Source organism: Cervus elaphus, chromosome 19 (genome assembly GCF_910594005.1).
Source record: "Cervus elaphus chromosome 19, mCerEla1.1, whole genome shotgun sequence".
Taxonomy (NCBI): domain Eukaryota; kingdom Metazoa; phylum Chordata; class Mammalia; order Artiodactyla; family Cervidae; genus Cervus; species Cervus elaphus.
Genome location: NC_057833.1, coordinates 73243999 through 73259625, shown reverse-complemented (window position 1 = coordinate 73259625; position 15627 = coordinate 73243999). Strand labels below are relative to the sequence as shown.

The 15627-nt window shown below is 48.7% G+C and overlaps 3 protein-coding genes across 3 annotated transcripts in view; 2 read left to right on the top strand and 1 right to left on the bottom strand.

Annotated features, from left to right (window-relative positions):
• Positions 1–15627, bottom strand: part of TSPEAR (thrombospondin type laminin G domain and EAR repeats) — a 149148-nt gene that overhangs the window by 123184 nt on the left and 10337 nt on the right. The window lies entirely within an intron of this gene.
• LOC122675668 (keratin-associated protein 10-3-like) overlaps positions 1–15627 on the top strand; it is a 41925-nt gene that overhangs the window by 23557 nt on the left and 2741 nt on the right. The window lies entirely within an intron of this gene.
• On the top strand, positions 10845–11904 carry LOC122675670 (keratin-associated protein 10-1-like). Its single transcript, XM_043874654.1, has one exon. The coding sequence runs from the start codon at positions 10902–10904 to the stop codon at positions 11616–11618; it is 717 nt and encodes a 238-aa protein (XP_043730589.1). The 5' UTR covers positions 10845–10901; the 3' UTR covers positions 11619–11904.

The window sequence follows — 15627 nt, the reverse complement described above, 5'->3', positions numbered from 1 at the left end:
GATCCAGGAAGATCCCACAGGCTGCGGAGCAACTAAACACATGTGTCACAACTATTAAGCCTGTGCTCTAGGGCCCAGGAGCCACAACGATTGAGCACACATGCCACAACTACTGAAACCCTCACAGCAATGAAGACCCAGCAGAGCCAAAAGTAAATAAATAAGTAAAAATTTTAAGAAAGATATAAGAATATATAATTCATAATTAAAGGAAAAAAACACAGTGATGCAGTGTGAGATGGTCCAGATATTGGTCTAGCAGGTAATGACTTAGAGCAGCTGTATGTTTAAAGAATCAAAGGAAGATATGTTCAAAGAATCAAAGGAAAAGATTATATCCATGAGTTAATAGATAGAGAATCTTAGTTGAGGAATGGCAATTTTTAATAGATAGGAAATCTCAGCTGAGGGAGGGGGGTTTCTAGAACTGAGGAGCACAATAGCTGAAATAAAATATCCATTGGGTGGGCCTTACAGCAGACTGGAGGTGGAAGAAGAAAGAGTGAATGTGAAGATCTATGAATAAAAATTATCCAATCTGAAGAGAAAGAAAAATTAAGAAAAATGAGAACTGTGAGACAATATCAAACAGTCTAAAATATATGTAAGTTCAATCTCAGAAGCTGATTTGAAACAATTTACAGATCCAGGAATCTTAGAAAACCCAAAAGCAGTATAAATATAAATAAAACCAGATCTGGGCGCTTAATCATTAGAGATGAAAACCCCAAATAAAAAGAAGTATCTTCAAAGCAATGAGAGAAAAAACACTCTACATACAAGAAAAGGAACACAGCTGACTTTTCATCAAACACAGTGAAAGACAGAAGACAATAGGATGACATCAGTAAAATGATAAAAGACCAAAACTGCCAATCAAGAATTCTAGATCTAGTGAAGAAAAAACGAAAAAAAAAAGAAATCTTCAAAGCTGAGGGTGAAGTGAAACAATTTCAGAAAAACAAAAGTAAGAGGATTCCTCACCAGCAGACTTGCATTAGAAGAAATACTGAGGTGGAATATTCCTTGAAGTGGAATACAAATGGGCTCAGGTAGACACTGGCTGTACTGGAATAAGTAACACAGGAGAGGTAGAAAGCAGGTGAGTACAGAAGGTTAGCTTTTCACTCTTCTAGAGCCTGACTTGTAAGACAACTGACAATTTCAAATGTATTGATACTATTCAGTTAACAAGGTCATACGTGGACATATGGTCACATGGGGCTGCCCTGAATTTTCTTTAGCTATGGTTTTGACTTGTGGTCAGAACCCAAGGAGGAGTGTGTGAAGGGCTGAAATCATGGGCTACAGGGGCTTGTCTAGGGGCCACAAGGTCATTTGCTGTGTGGTCTCAGGTCAGCTCAGTCCCCTAGTTTTGCAAGTTCTGACCATGCTTTAGCCCCTGAGACCACAGTGGTCTTCAGCCTCGGAGTGACTTCATTACTGGGGTGTCTGACTCTTCATAGGACTTCCCAGGGGCAGCCCCACTGTCCACACCAGCAGTCACACGGGGGCTGCACAGGTGCAGAGGGTTTCCGGGACACAGGCTCGGAGGAGGGAGCAGCACTGCCCTGAGAGATGGCCACCCCAATAAACAGCACCCACCGTAGAACAACGTGCTAAGGCCGACGTGTAGACAGAACACAGGGCGGGAGTGGGGCAGGAGGAGCTCGTAATCCACACTCCAGCAGCTGCCCCCTGCCTGGAGGAGGACCTCAGTCTCCCACACTGGCTCCAACCTGCCTCACAGGGCCTGGCTGACCAGACCCTTGGGTGGGGAGAGGAATCGAAGGTGGTTCAGCCCCCTCTCCACCCCAGTCCTCCTGGGACCTACCTAGGGCTGCCTGACCTGGTTGGGCAACCCTGAGTTGGAAGCTCATGGGGGGTCACACCCTTAAGCCTTGATATTCAGGGCCAAACAAGATGAATATTTTCATATGCCTGCCCCTCGATCTTGTCTGTGCCAACTGATTCTGGCCTGTGGGCTATGTCACCAGTGAACCCCTAAGTCCCAGCTCCGTTAGACGCCAAGTAAGGACCACAGATTCCACAGTGAGACCGAGCAGCTTCAGAGCTGCTCCGTTCACAGGGGTGGAACCTGCATGCATTACAGGACCTTCCAGGTCTTCCTGACTGGACATCTGTGTTGTCGGCCCCTTGAATGGTGGCAGGATTGATAACCGATCAGTTATGAGACACTCCATGTAAAATAAAGACACTCAGACTTGGCACAAAGCTGGAGCCCTGTTGCTATAATTATGGCAAAAATGTGGCCACAGCCCCCAGTGAGGAGCCTGACCCCGAGGGAGAACCTTCTGGATGACAAATCAAATGGGGCACTGGTGCAGTGAGTGTGACTGTGCTTGTGTGGACAGATGACAGGGTGGTTAAACTGGAGAGGACGAAAATCATGAGGGGACCCAGTGCTGGCCTGACGGTCCTTCCCCATCCAACCCAGGCTCTGATTCCAGAAATCCCAGGGCCACTGGGTCACTGTCAGCCTCCAGCTCAGGGAGCTTCCTGAACTGAATCACCGCCGCCGGAAGCTCCAGGAAGAGACCCTCGGGGGGAGGAGGAGGAAAAACAGCAGGTGGCCACGAGGAAGACACCCAGGGCCTCATTGTCAGGATGCCATGGCCTGGGTATAAAGGACACCCTGGGGAGGGAGCCTCCAGACCAGCCCCGTCCTCCGCCCCGACCCCTCCCAGCCCCAAACCACCATGTGTGACACCAGCTGCCCTGTGAGCTGCCAGCCGGCCTGCTGTGTGCCCAGCTCCTGCCAGGACATTTGCTGTGTGCCCAGCTCCTGCCAGCCGGCCTGCCCTGCTGTCTGCTGCCCCGCTTTGGGCTGCGGGAGCCCCTGCGGTGCCCGCCGTGTGGCTCTGCTGTGCCAACCTGCTGGCAGGTGCCCATCCCCATGCTGCCCAGTGGCCTCCTACTGCGAGCCCAGCCCCTGCCAGGCATCCTGCTGTGTGCCCGTGAGCTGCCAGCCAGCAGTGTGTGTCCCTGTGAGCTGCAGGCCCGTGTGTGTCCTCGTGAGCTGCCAGCCCACCGTGTGTGTGGCCCCCGCCTGCCAGCCCTCCTGCCCTGCCCTCATCTGCAGGCCCCTCCCCTGTGGAAGCCCTCCCTGCTACTGACAGACCGTCCAGAAAAGCGATGCTCTGCTATTGATCTCGAAAGGCCTCTCCTTGTCTAATTAACAGGATTCTGTCCACGCATCTCAGTGCTGAATCGGTGACAGACCTGCATCCCATAGAGGCGGGACATCCACCTTACTTTTCTTATCCATGAAAGCTTAGCGATCTATAAAAAATAAATCTCTGAGCCTCAATGCCGGCTTTTTTGTGATTTTCCCCTAAGCCCTGTCTCCTTGCCATTTGCTGTCCTGGACAAGCCGCGGCCAGCATGGAACTCCTGTCCTGGGATGGGGGTTCTTCTGAGAAAGCCATGCTCCTGGGACATCAAGGTTGGGAGCACTCTGTGGGGAGGGGCAGCCCAGGCTGCTGAATCCAAAGGGCTGTTCTCCCAGCGTCTCCACTGAGAAGCTTGATCCTGGGCTCTTTAAGGAAAGAGTAATGGGGCGGCGGTAGGCAGAGCCTAACTTGCAGCTGCCTGCAATTTCCCAGAGGGCTTTCCAGGAATAAGGTTCACTGCAAGCTTCATTGAAGGCTGGACCAGGAGCCAGGGTGGCAGAGGAGCGGATGTAAGCTCAAGAAAAGAGTTTCCTACAAGTCAGAGCCACCCTGAACAGAAGCCACCTGGCTACTGTCCTGGCTCCCAGCACTGAAAGGCTGGAAGGCAGCAGGCGGAAGCGGCACCAGCCGTGTGTCCGTCAGCAGGGAAAGTGTTAGTCACTCAGTCGTGGCCGACGCTCTGCGAACCTACGGACTGCAGCCCACCAGCCTCCTGTGTCCATGGGATTCTCCAGGCAAGAATACTGGAGTGAGCTACCATGCCCTCCTCCAGGGAATCTTCCTGACCCAGACTGAACCTGAGTCTCCTGCATCACAGGCAGATTCTTTACCATCTGAGCCACCAGGTCAGCAGGGGAGCCGGTCATGAAGCCCGACTCGGCAACAGAAGAAAATCAGTACAACAGCAGGGATGAATCTCAAAAACACCACCCTGGTGGAGGGAGCCCGGCACAAGGGCGCCTGCGGTGTGACTCCGTTCAGGTGAAGCCCTGAGATGAGCTGAACTAACGTGTGACTTGAAAATACACGAAGAGTGGCTGCTTCTGGAGGCTGGGGTTAAGTTTACTGGGCGGAGCGGGAGGGAGGTTCTGGGTCATGACCACTGAACACTACTTAATGCTCCACCTCCTAGCACGTTCGAGTGGTGTGCACTGCTCTTGGTAACCTAGAAATCCTTCAGAAAGTAAGACACATGGACGAGGGTTTCCTGAGCAGGTACCAGGTACCTGGGCACAGGGTCTGTGGTGGACTCTCAGAGTGGACGTGTGGACACTCTCTGTTTAAGCCTTTCAACTTCCCGTATGTTTGAAATTTTTCACACAATGAAAATAAAGAATTGAAAATATAGTTAAAATGAAAGAATTAAAATATTCATTAATTAAATTAATTAAAATATTAAAATAAAAGAACAGGAGCCACATATGGGGTTCCTGCTCTGGATGGGGAATTAAACGGAGAGCTTCCATGCCACAGCCAAGTGAACTGGGGTGCGGCCCAAGGAAACCAAGTCCCGACCCCCAAGTGGAGTAACAGTGGAGTCCAGGTCAGCCAGATGTCCAGAGTGCGGGTGGCTGTGAGAAAGCCAGTCTTCCAGTTCAAGGTGGGGGCTCAGCCCACCCACCATCCCAAGACCCACTGTGGGGCCCCAGGGAATCAGCCTGCAGACAAATGAGGGACTCAACACCTGAGACAGAGGCAGAGGAGAGTGTGCTGACCACAAGGTGGGGCAGCAGAGGTGGGGACCAGCCTGGCCGGGAGCCCCAGGGCACTCTGCCCCCTGCGGGCAGGCCTGGGGGAAGAAGGGTGGGACATGGCCACGTGGACGCAGGGAGAGTGCCCAGCGGTCCCACATGCACCCAGGATGTGTGTATCTCCAGCAGCAGTATTGACACCTCATGGTAGGAGTAGGGGTGAGGCTACCAGGAAGCTGCTGGCAACCTCAGCACAGAGCTCTCTTGTTCCTGCATCTGGGTTCCCATCTCCTACTCCAAAATGAAGTCCACCGCCTGACAGACCCCCACCCCGATCCCAGGTGTCACTTCCCCAGGTAGACAAGAGTCCTCTAATACAGCACAGTGTGACACACACAGTGGAAAGGAGCCTGGACCACTAAGGACCACCCCACCCTCACCTCAGCAAATGAGGAAAAGTTGTGGCATGAAAAAGAAGACCAGACCAGGAGGCAGAAAATATAAGAAGGAGGAGAGACATTTTAAAAAATCCCTAAATGTAACTCAAAGACATTCAGGAAGATGCTACAACCAGAAAACAAGGATAAGAAGTTTTGAAAAGGAAAAAAATTAGAAAACTTACCAAAATGGTCCAGATTTTTAAAATAGCTTCTGTAGTTAGAAGTGGGATGGGGAATCCAGAGACCGGTTACTTTGTCTTCCTTCCTTCCCCTCTCCCTGTAGCCCATCCCTCATCCCCCTCTTTGTATTCTGCTTCCCCTCCTCTCTTTCTCTCTCTCTGACACATGTCCTCTCTTCTGAAGTGTCTCCCCAGGGCTTGGTGTTAAAACCTTGCCAATTTGAGTCCCCCCGTCTCTCTCTACAAGCTTTAAGGAATCATGGAGTTGGCATGCACATCATCATTGGGTATCAAGGTGGAGAACTGACAGCAAAAAAATGACCTTCACCTGTATGTCTCCAATGTCTTAAATTGTTAACACAGTATGATGAACTCAATTCAGTTCAGTTCAGTCACTCAGTTGTGTCCAACTCTTTGCGACCCCATGGACCGCAGCACGCCAGGCCTCCCTGTCCATCACCAACTCCCAGAGCTTGCTCCAACTCGTGTCCGTTGAATCGGTGATGCCATCCAACCATCTCATCCTCTGTCATCCCCTTCTCCTCCTGCCCTCAATCTTTCCCAGCATCAGGGTCTTTTCAAATGAGTCAGCTCTCCACATCAGGTGGCCAAAGGATTGGAGTTTCAGCTTCAGCATCAGCCCTTCCAATGAACACCCAGGACTGATCTCCTTTAGGATGGACTGGTTGGATCTCCTTGCAGTCCAAGGGACTCTCAAGAGTCTTCTCCAACACCACAGTTCTAAAGCATCAATTCTTTGGTGCTCAGCTTTCTTTATAGTCCAACTCTCACATCCATACATGACTACTGGAAAAGCCATAGCCTTGACTAGACGGACCTTTGTTGGCAAAGTAATGTCTCTGCTTTTTAATATGCTGTCTAGGTTGGTCATAACTTTTCTTCCAAGGAGTAGGTGTCTTTTAATTTCATGGCTGCAGTCACCATCTACAGTGATTTTGGAGCCCCCCAAAATAAAGTCAGCCATTGTTTCCACTGTTTCTCCATCTGTTTGCCATGAAGTGATGGGACCAGATGCCATGACCTTAGTTTTCTGAATGTTGAGCTTTAAGACAATCTTTTCACTCTCCTCTTTCACTTTCATCTAGAGGCCCTTTAGTTCTTCTTCACTTTCTGCCATAAGGGTGGTGTCATCTGCATATCTGAGGTTACTGATATTTCTCCCAGCAATTTTGATTCCAGTTTGTACTTTCTCCAGCCCAGCGTTTCTCATGATGTACTCTGCATATAAATTAAATAAGCATGGTGACAATATACAGCCTTGAGGTACTCTTTTTCCTATTTGGAACCAGTCTGTTGTTCGATGTCCAGTTCTAACTGTTGCTTCCTGACCTGCATACAGGTTTCTCAAGAGGCAGGTCAGGTGGTCTGGTATTCCCATCTCTTAAAGAATTTTCCACAGTTTATTGTGATCCACACAGTCAAAGGCTTTGGCATAGTCAATAAAGCAGAAGTAGATGTTTTTCTGGAACTCTCTTGTTTTTTTTGATGATCCAGCGGATGTTGGCAATTTGATCTCTGGTTCCTCTGCCCTTTCTAAATCCAGCTTGAACATCTGGAAGTTCATGGTTCACGTATTGCTGAAGCCTGGCTTGGAGAATTTTGAGCATTACTTTACTAGCGTGTGAGATGAGTGCAATTGTGCGGTAGTTTGAGCATTCTTTGGCATTGCCTTTCTTAGGGATTGGAATGAAAACTGACCTTTTTCCGTCCTGTGGCCACTGCTGAGTTTTCCAAATTTGCTGGCATACTGAGTGTAGCACTTTCACAGCATCATCTTTTAGGATTTGAAAGAGCTCAGCTGGAATTCCATCACCTCCACTAGCTTTGTTCATAGTGATGCTTCCCAAGGCCCACTTGACTTCACATTCCAGGATGTCTGGCTCTAGGTGAGCGATCACACCATCGTGATTATCTGGGCTGTGAAGATCTTTTTTGTACCATTCTTCTGTGCATTCTTGCCACCTCTTCTTAATATCTTCTGCTTCTGTTAGGTCCATACCATTTCTGTCCTTTATTGAGCCCATCTTTGCATAAAATGTTCTCTTGGTATCTCTAATTTTCTTGAAGAGATCTCTAGTCTTTCCCATTCTATTGTTTTCCTCTATTTCTTTTCACTAATCACTGAGGAAGGCTTTCTTATCTCTCCTTGCTATTCTTTGGAACTCACATTCAAATGGGTATGTCTTTCCTTTTTTCCTTTGCTTTTTGCTTCTCTTCTTTTCACAGCTATTTGTAAGGACTCCTCAGACAGCCATTTTGCTTCTTTGCATTTCTTTTTCTTGGGGATGGTCTTACTCCCTGTCTCCTGTACAATGTCACGAACCTCCGTGCATAGTTTATCAGGCACTCTGTCTATCAGATCTAGTCCCTTAAGTCTATTTCTCACTTCCACTGTATAATCGTTAGGGATTTGATTTAGGTCATACCTGAATGGTCTAGTGGTTTTCCCTACTTTCTTCAATTTAAGTCTGAATTTGGGAATAAGGAGTTCATGGTCTGAGCCACAGTCAGCTCCCGGTCTTGTTTTTGCTGACTGTATAGAGCCTCTCCATCTTTGGCTGCAAAGAACTAGCCATGACTTATGGCTGTCTTCGTCTATAATAAACTTATTATTTTCAAGAATTCTTAAGTCCCCATCAACACACTAAGAATTGAAAAACTGACACATAATACTTACCAAGGACCTATTCATCCATATTATACCAACCATAAAAATGCACAAGAGAAGGACACTATGTATTAATAAAAGATTTAATTCATCAAGATGATATAAAGATTAAAAATATATATGCACCACACAACAGAGACCCAAAAATATATGAAGCAAACGTTGGCAGAATTGAAGTGAGAACCAGACAGTTCTGTGATAATAGTTGAAGCCTTGGATACCCCATGTTCAATAATGGACAAAACATCTAGGCAGATCAATAAGGAAACAGAGGACTTGAACAACACTGCAAATCAACTAGTCAAAACAAACACAGAGAACACACCACCCATCAACAACACATTAAATGCTCTCCAGGACAAGCCACAGGTTAGGACACAAAACAAGCCTCAGTGAATTAAAAAAAAACAAAACTGAAATCATACAAAGGGTCTTTTCCAATCACAATGGAATGAAATTAGACATCAATAACTGTCTAGAGCCTCTCCATCTTTGGCTGCAAAGAACTAGCCATGACTTACAGCTGTCTTCCTCTATAATCAACTTATTATTTTCAAGAAAGAAACTAGAAAACTCACAATATGTGGAAATTAAACAACAGATAATTTTTTTAATGGGGGTCAAAGACAAAAGTTGGGAAATTAGAAAATACTAATAATGAATTAAAATGAAAACACAATGTATCAAACCTATGGGATGCAGTGAAGGCTGTGCAGAGGGGAATTTAGGCCTCTAAATGCCTACTTTAAAAAAAAAGAAGAATGGGGACTTCACTGGTGGTCCAGTGGTTGAAAATCTGCCTTCCAATACAGCGTATGTGGGTTTGATTCATGGTCAGGAAACTAAGTGAGCCACAACTACTGAGCCCGCACACCTCAACTAGAAAGAAACCTGTACGCTGCAAAGAAGACCCTACATGCCACAACTAAGACCCAATGCAGCCAAATATTAAATAAATATTTTAAAAAGAATGATCACAAATCAATAAACTAACTTTATACCTTGAGGAGCTAGAAAAGAGCAAACGAAATCTAAAGATAGAAGGAAGGAAATACTGAAATTAGAGTGAAAATAAATGGCATAACAGACAGAAAAACAGCAGAGAATTAACAAAACCAAGTTTGACTCCTTGGAAAGATATACAGATAGACTAGCAAAGAAAAAAGAGAAAAGGTACAATAACTAAACTCAGAATTGAAAGTAGGGATATTACCATGAACTGCAGAGAAATAAAAAGCATTATAAAAGAATACCAAGGGAAATTTTGTATACCAACAAATTATAACCTAGATGAAATAGAAAATTTTCCATAAATATGCAAATTAACGAAACTGACTAAAAAAGAAACAGAAAATCTCAACAGACCTATAACAAAATATTGGATCATTAATCAATAATCTCACAGGGAAAAAAAGCTCAGGACCAGATGGCTTTATTGGTGAATTCTACCAGCATATAATAAACTAACGCCAAACCATCTCAGGCTTTTCCAAAAGCCAGACGAGAGAACACTTCCTAACTCATTCTGTGACGCCAGCATTTCCCAGAAGTAAGGAAAATTACTCACCAGTATACTTCATGAACATAGATCCAAAAATGCTCAATAAAACACTAGGAAACTGACTCCAATAGCATACCAAAATGATATACCATGACCAAGTGCCATTTATACCAGGAAGGCAAGGTTGCCTCAGCATTTTTTTAAAAAACTAAGCAATGTAATATACCACATTAACAGAATGAAGGAAAAAAAGATACAAGTTCTCAGACTACCCTGGTTGTACAGTGAATAAGAACCTACCTGCTGTTGCAGGGGTCACAGGTTCAATCCCTGGTTCAGGAAGATTCCATGTACCACACAGCAACTAAGCCCATGCGCCACAGCTACTGAGCCCTTGCTCTAGAGCCCATGATTCAGAGCCCACGCTCTAGAGCCCACGAGCCACAACTACTGAGCACTTGAATAATGAGGTCCATGCTCCTAGAGCCTGTGCTCCACAACAGAAAGTCTTCCCACAGAAACAAAGAGCCAGCACAACCAAAAATTTAAAAATAAATTAAATAATCTTTAGAAGACACGATCTCAATTGATGCAGAAAAGGATTTTGACAAAAGCCAACACAATTTCATAATTTTAAAAAATACTCAGGAAATTAGGAATAGAAGAGAAATTCTTCAACATCATAAAAGGGGTATGTGAGAAATCCACAGCTAACATGACACTCAACACACCCTTTGTTGGTGTATGAACTGAGGAGAAAATAACATGCCAATGAAGAGAGTATTTAAAAAGAACAAAGTATGCTAGTGATTCAACTGAGTGTTGAGAAGTAAGGGGATAATAGCGAGAAGCCCCAGAAAGATGCTTGGTGGTGGGGCTGTGAGAAGCTGTTGACCATCTAGAGTCCACCCACAGGATGGACTCCAGCGTACTGGACACCACCCCTGGGGCTGGACCTCTGTTCCATGGATCTCCCGGGCTCCAGCTCCTCAGGAGTTTACTGAGTTGAGTGACCTGTCATGGGATTATGACGAGTGTCCTCTGGACCTGCTCCGACAACAAGGAAGCAGATGCTGCTGGGCCCCCGTGATGCAACAACACACACCCCAGAGCTGTATATAAGCTCCAACCACCTAAGAACATCACACAGCCTCACCCATCCACTCCCTCACACACTCACACCTCTTCCAGCCCCACTGCCTCCATCATGGCCACCTCTGCCCTGTCCGTCTGCTCCAGCGACCTGAGCTATGACTGTCCAGAGAGCTGCTGTGAGCCCCCCTGCTGTGCCCCCAGCTGCTGCACCCCGGCCCCCCGCCTGACCCTCCTCTGCGCCCCAGTGAGCTGCAAGTCCAGCCCCTGCTGCCAGCCAGCCTGCAGCAGCTCCTGCCTGGCCTTGGGCTGCAAGCAGTCTAGCTGCCAGTCCTCCTGCTGTACCTCCTCCCCTTGCCAGCAGGCCTGCTGTGAGCCCGTCTGTTGCAGGCCCATCTGCTGCAGGCCTGTCTGTTGCACACCTATCTGTTGCACACCTGTCTGTTGCACACATGTGTGCTATGAAGCCTCCCCCTGTTCTACCTCCTCATGTTGCCAGCAGTCCAGCTGCCAGCCCTCCTGCTGCACCTCCTCCCCCTGCCAGCAGGCCTGCTGCGAATCTGTCTGCTGCAGGCCCGTCTGCTGCACTCCTGTCTGCCTCAGGCCCGTGTGCTGTGAGTCCTCCCCCTGCTCAGCCCCCTCCTCCTGCTGCAGACCCTCCTCCTCCGTGTCCCTCCTCTGCCGCCCCGTGTGCCGCCCCGCCTGCTGCATCCCTGCCTCCTCCTGCCAGCCCAACTGCCGCCGCCTGGCCTCCTCCGTGTCCCTGCTCTGCCGCCCCGTCTGCCGCCCCGCCTGCTGTGTCCCCGCCTCGGCCCTGGAGCCCTGCTGCTGACCAGGCACATCCCCCCAGGGCCAGCCAGGCACCATAGGGCAACCCCCCACCACCAGCCTCATGGCCGCCTTCACGGTTTCTCCAGGAGCTCTGAGCTACATGGACACCCCCTCATTCTCTCTGCCCAGGAGTGGGGTCTGCTCAAACTCCAGATGACCGTGCCCGTGCCCACTGCCCACTCCTTCTGGGACCCAGTGCTCAGGCCTGGGGACCAGGTTTCACAATCCAGGCCCCAGTGGTCTCACCTCAGAAGCTGCTTGAAAACGTAATAAACTTGACTGCATTTAATGGTGTTTTACTCTCTTCCAGTCATTTCTGGTAGCATTGCCAGCCAGTCTCCACAGAGGCCAGGGCACGTGCACTGCCCGGGTCCTCGCTGCCCTCCTGTACCCAGCCACACAGGCCTCCTGGGGGCCGCGCCCCACGCAGGCCTAGCACCCAGGTCCTGTCCTAGGAGCCAGCTGGGCCGGCAGGTCCTCAGCAGCGGCCAGTCGCAGGCACAGGAACTTCACTGCCCTGGGCATCTCCTGGCCCTCTGCAGTGGGGTGCTGGCAGGACACAGGATTCAGACCACTAGGTGGAGAGGACGAGGCCTCTGCCTGCAGTGGGAGGACTCGGAGCCTGGGCAAGCGGCCCCTCTCAGTCCCTTGAGCTTTCCTGCCCCACCTTCCTTCTTCGGCACCTACAACCCCTCTGTCCATAGTCCTTGCTCCAACCACACGCCCCAAGGTCTTTTCTAACATAAACAATGAGTGAGACTCAGCCCCCATCCCTCCCAGCTCACCACACCCCCAGAGCTTCCACACAGTTCTCCAGTCCCTTTTCCACCTTGACACCTTCCCCTCTACACTCCCACCCCCGTGTTGCTGACCCTACTCCCGGCCTGGTCACCAAAGGCCCCTTGGCAAAGGTCAGTGTCCCCTCGATCTTGTCCTGTGGACCTAACCCTGCAGAATTTAGCCCTCGACTTGGGGACAGGTCCCTCTGCTCCTCCTCACCCCTCAGTCTTCCAGGGCCTTCACCCTGACCTCTGTCCACCTCCTCACTCCTGCATCTGGACCTTCTGATGCATCTCAGGGCCTCTCCTGGGCTCCAAGCCACTCATGGCACCTCCAGACATGAGCCCACCACAGGACCTGTGGAAGCCCTGCGTGGACCACCCGAAGCTGAATTAGCTTTCCCCAACTAGCCTCCACTCACACTCCCTCCCCGGGGTGTGGGTCCCCTGCTGGGCCAGCTGGACTCTGCCCCCACCCCCATCCCACTGTCCTGGGCCTGAGCCTGAGGCTCTCCATGTTTGGGGTCTGTCCCTGCCTCTCACAGGCACCATTTCCCCGGCTCAGGCTGACACTGCCGTGTGTTTGCTAAATGGCTCTGAACAGTGGACAGGGCCAGGGTCCCAGCTTCAGGGCCCCTGTAGCTGCCAACAGCCCGTCCTCAGCATAAGAGGCTGTGCTTGGAGGACTCCCAGTGATGCACATTCTTCTACAGAATTTATTCTGGGAAGAAACTGTCATTATCCAGTAAAACATGCCAATTTTGGAGAAAGAAGAAAAGTTTACAGGTTTGGGGGAAACTCTGCCTTCCAGGGTCCCTCAAGATATCAGCTCAAAACCCCAAATGCTAAAAATAAATCAAACTTTCAAAACTTTTTTGAATTGTTAAGAATCAATAAAAATTGCTTTAATTTATAAAACAGACTTCCCTGGCAGTCTAGTTGATAGGGATAGAATGAAGGGACAAAATAGGTGATTAAATAGTAAATCCCACTAGGGGATTGTAAGTAAAAAATATGAGAGACCCCTGTAAGTTAATGATTACTCGAGAAAGTAGGTTTCAGTTCAGTTCAGTTCAGTTGCTCAGTCGTGTCTGACTCTTTGCAACCCCATGAATCGCCGCACACCAGGCCTCCCTGTCCATCACCAACTCCCAGAGTCTACTCAAACTCATGTCCATCGAGTCGGTGATGCCATCCAACCACCTCATCCTCTGTCGCCCCCTTCTCCTCCTGCCCCCAATCCCTCCCAGCATTAGGGTCTTTTCCAATGAGTCAACTCTTCGCATGAGGTGGCCAAAGTACTGGACTTTCAGCTTCAGCATCAGTCCTTCCAATGAACACCCAGGACTGATCTCCTTTAGGATGGACTGGTTGGATCTCTTTGTAGTCCAAGGGACTCTCAAGAGTCTTCTCCAACACCACAGTTCAAAAGCATCAATTCTTCGGCACTCAGCTTTCTTCACAGTCCAACTCTCACATCCATACGTGACCACTGGAAAAACCATAGCCTTGACTAGATGGACCTTGTTGGCAAAGTAATGTCTCTGCTTTTTAATATGCTGTCTAGGTTGGTCATAACTTTCCTTCCAAGGAGTAAGTGTCTTTTAATTTCATGGCTGCAATCATCATCTTCAGTGATTTTGGAGCCCAAAAAAATAAAGTCTGACACTGTTTCCACTTTCTCCCCATCTATTTCCCATGAAGTGATACTTAACCATAAAACCAAATAGGCTTGCTTAGCAACAAAACTATGCAACAGAAGTACAAGACATGTCCAAACCAACAAACCAATGGTGACATGAGACCCACATCCTGCCCAATGAGCTCAATCAGTTGTTCCACATGTTGAGTCACTTCAGTTGTGTCCAATTCTTTGCGACCCTATAGACCATAGCCCACCAGTTTTCTCTGTCCATGGGATTTCTCTAGGCAAGAATATTGGAGTGGGTTGCCATTTCCTCCTTCAGGAGATCTTCCAAACCCAGGGATCAAAACCATGAGCACCATCAGTTAGTAACCCCCAAAGCTTGTTCTTTGGCCTTTAAGACACACTCTTTGCACAATATCCCCAAAACAATAAAACAATAGTAGAAAATAGGGCCTGCAACCTGCCCAATGGTGTCATCAAGTCAATGACCCCCAAACAGCTCTGTGCACACAGAAAACAATCACTTATGGGAAGGTGACTTTTCAAACTGAAAGACACTCATTGTACTGAGACCTGAAAATTTTCTGAATTGTTATGACAGTCCTGGCCTGACCATCTAGGGAGGGACAGGTAAATTCCCCTGCCCCACCCGGGGAGGAACTAAATAATGATGGAAACATGGCATCTCCTGAGAAAGACAGAGAAGTTCTCCTCTCCTCCCCACTTTTCCTTTGATTAGAAAACTGTGTCTGCTAAGTTATCAGGGCATGGCATTTCTCACCTATCCACTTGTAAGCCTCACAGTGTCCTATTCTAGTAAGTGAAAGTGAGAGTGTTAGTCGCTCAGTCGTGTCTAACTCTTTGTGACCCCACGGACTGTAGCCACCAGGCTGCTCTGTCCATGGGATTCGCCAGGCAAGAATACTGGAGTGGGTTGCCGTTCGCTTCTCCAGGGGATCTTCCTGACCCAGGGATGAAACCCAGGTCTCCTGCATAGCAGGTGTATTCTTTACCGTCTGAGCCACCAGGGAAGCCTATTCTAATAAACCACTTCTTATCTACCACTTTGCTCTCACTGAATGCTTCTCTGCCCTGACACATAAAGGACTATGATACCGGAGCTCTTCAGAGGCCCCCCTGAAATGACACCAATTGGTTTCACAGTGACTAAGGCCTCATGCTTCCAAAGCAGGAGGCTTGGGTTCAATCCCTGGTTGGGGAACTAAGATCTTATATGCTGCAGGGGGCAGCTAAAAAGCAAAAATAAATAAGTAAGTAATTATTTTAAAGGCCAGAGCGCGGGCAGCAGAGTTTCAGGCAGCAGAGGAGAGCTGACGCTGGGCTGCCTGGGCAGGGCTGAGCCTCCACCTGCGCCCTGGGTGCTCCCGAAGCGTGTGCGGGAAGATGGAGAGAAGGTGAGTGGAGGCAGGAAGAGAGGAGAGCAGACCCCTAGAGCTCCCTTTCTGACCCAGAGCCTCCCAGCAACCGCAGCCAGGAAGCTTTTTCTGGATCAGCCCACACCTGTGCACATGACCTTGGGAGGAAAAAGAACTTTGCAGACTGACTGCAACTTGCTGATTAAG

What these genes read in the sequence shown, in the direction of transcription:
- LOC122675670 (XM_043874654.1), top strand. Translation starts at nt 10,902, where the DNA reads ATGGCCACCTCTGCCCTGTCCGTCTGCTCCAGCGACCTGAGCTATGAC.